This window comes from Lolium rigidum, chromosome 1 (assembly GCF_022539505.1).
Source record: "Lolium rigidum isolate FL_2022 chromosome 1, APGP_CSIRO_Lrig_0.1, whole genome shotgun sequence".
In the NCBI taxonomy this organism is placed as follows: Eukaryota; Viridiplantae; Streptophyta; class Magnoliopsida; order Poales; family Poaceae; genus Lolium; species Lolium rigidum.
In genome coordinates, this window is record NC_061508.1 from 36,320,227 (window position 1) to 36,322,014 (window position 1,788).

Genomic DNA, 1,788 nt, shown 5'->3' on the forward strand with positions numbered 1-1,788 from the left:
CCCGGTCACTATGTGTCGCCCCGCTGTAGGTGGTGCCAAACGCATTTCCGATCACGACGGACATAAACGGTCGCTCGGCGTTCGTTTGCATCGCGCCGCTGGAGATGTCCTTAGTCGAGCGAATAAGGGTCACTCGTTCGACGCTTATATATGTATACTCCATTGTGCTGCTTCCAAATGAATGGTCAACATACGCTAGCTTTACATCCAACATGCAGATGCAGGCCGTATTATCAGGTTTCACGCACCACACGCAAGCTGCTCCGCCTCTAGATCTGGACCCGATTAAACGATCAGGGTTCCTTCATGGATAAATGGCTATATAAACCCTGCCAGCACGCTGAGACCCTTCACAACAACGCAAGCGCAAACGCAAATGGCTGTCTCTACCAGTAGCTCCAGTGCCTTCCTCTTCCTCACTCTACTCTGTTTTGCTACAACTCTCCCGTCACCTGCCAACGCGAGGCATTTCCCTCGCAAGGATGGCAGTACCAGCGCCATCAACAGCGTCCGCATCAAGTTCTCCTGGCCTTTCTCAAGGGACGGTGCCGGCAGCGGCCATGGCTCCGGCGACGGCCACGGGTTCGGCTGGGCCGTGTCGCGCAACGGGTCCGACACGACGATCGGGCTCGGCGGTGGCATCGGGGGAGGCGTAGGAAGCACCCGTGACGGAGACGGGAGCAGCGCCGGTGGCGGCGTCGGCGTGGGGGTCGGCATCGACGTGGGGAAGAACGGGATCGACGTGGGCGTTGGCGTTGGGGGAGGCGGCGCCGCGAGCGAGCAGAACCACGACGGTGGTGTCAGTGTGGGCCTTGGTGGTGGAGCGGGCATAGGGTTCCATATCGGCAAAGGAGGTGTCAGCGTCACGATGACACACGGTACTGGTGGAGGTGGAGGCGGTGGCGGCAGTGACGGTGCTTCGGGCGGAGGCAGCGGGGTTGGACGGGCAGGCAACGCTGTGGGGAGCGGCCAGGGTTCCGGAAACGCGAGCGGCGGCACGGGGAGTGGCAGCGGAGGTGGATCCGGCTCCGCACCAGGAGCAACCGGTGGTGGTGGTGGCGGCGGCATGGGTGGGAGCAGCGGCCATCCGTGAGGACGATGTGCTTTTCATGCATGTTAGTAGCTGATTCACGTAGGAAGCAAGCGAGCTATGACGACTTGGTTCAATGTGATATCTGTAGTGTGTAAGCTTGTATCGGGTAGCGCGTGCAAATTGCCAAATTGTGGGTAGATCAGCAGGAGTACAAACTAAGCTATGTCTTCAAGTGTTAACGAATAATACACTGATGTATGCTTCAGCGCTTGTTTCTGAAGTTCTGATGTGCAGAGTTTCTTCCTAGTTCATCGTTACTACATCTGTTTTGACAGCATGCATGATTGACGCGCGAGCTAACCTTGGGCAGAACTTGCTCTGGGAACGGGCACGTACACATCATTGACCTGAGTGGTTTTTTAACCCGAGAACTGATCCCCAGAATTAAGGTCCTGGAATTCAGAAGTGCGGGCGAAGCGATACTACCTTGGATCTAGCGTTCCCGTTTGGCATACTTCGAGAACACATCAACCTATTCTTCAGTGCGCAGTATTCTGTGGCGTGTGGCGTGTAAATCATTCTCGATTCTATTTTACGATCTGGTGTGTGTGTTAGAAATCGACGGGAGATGCAATATATAAGAAACCTAAGTCACTTCAGGTGTACGTGTGTATAGGCAAAGAATAATTTGTGTTGTCATTGATCGAGTTGCATGCTTTTCAAGTTCTCTTAACAGGTTGCCGCTTTTGCCAATT

General features: G+C 55.0%; 1 protein-coding gene across 1 annotated transcript; it reads left to right on the plus strand.

Moving 5' to 3' along the window:
* The first annotated feature begins 376 nt into the window (after nucleotides 1-376).
* Nucleotides 377-1,093, plus strand: LOC124706684 (glycine-rich protein 5-like). Its single transcript, XM_047238360.1, has one exon. It carries the CDS (start codon nucleotides 377-379, stop codon nucleotides 1,091-1,093), a length of 717 nt encoding a protein of 238 aa, XP_047094316.1.
* The last annotated feature ends 695 nt before the right edge of the window (nucleotides 1,094-1,788 follow it).

What these genes read in the sequence shown, in the direction of transcription:
- LOC124706684 (XM_047238360.1), top strand. Translation starts at nt 377, where the DNA reads ATGGCTGTCTCTACCAGTAGCTCCAGTGCCTTCCTCTTCCTCACTCTA.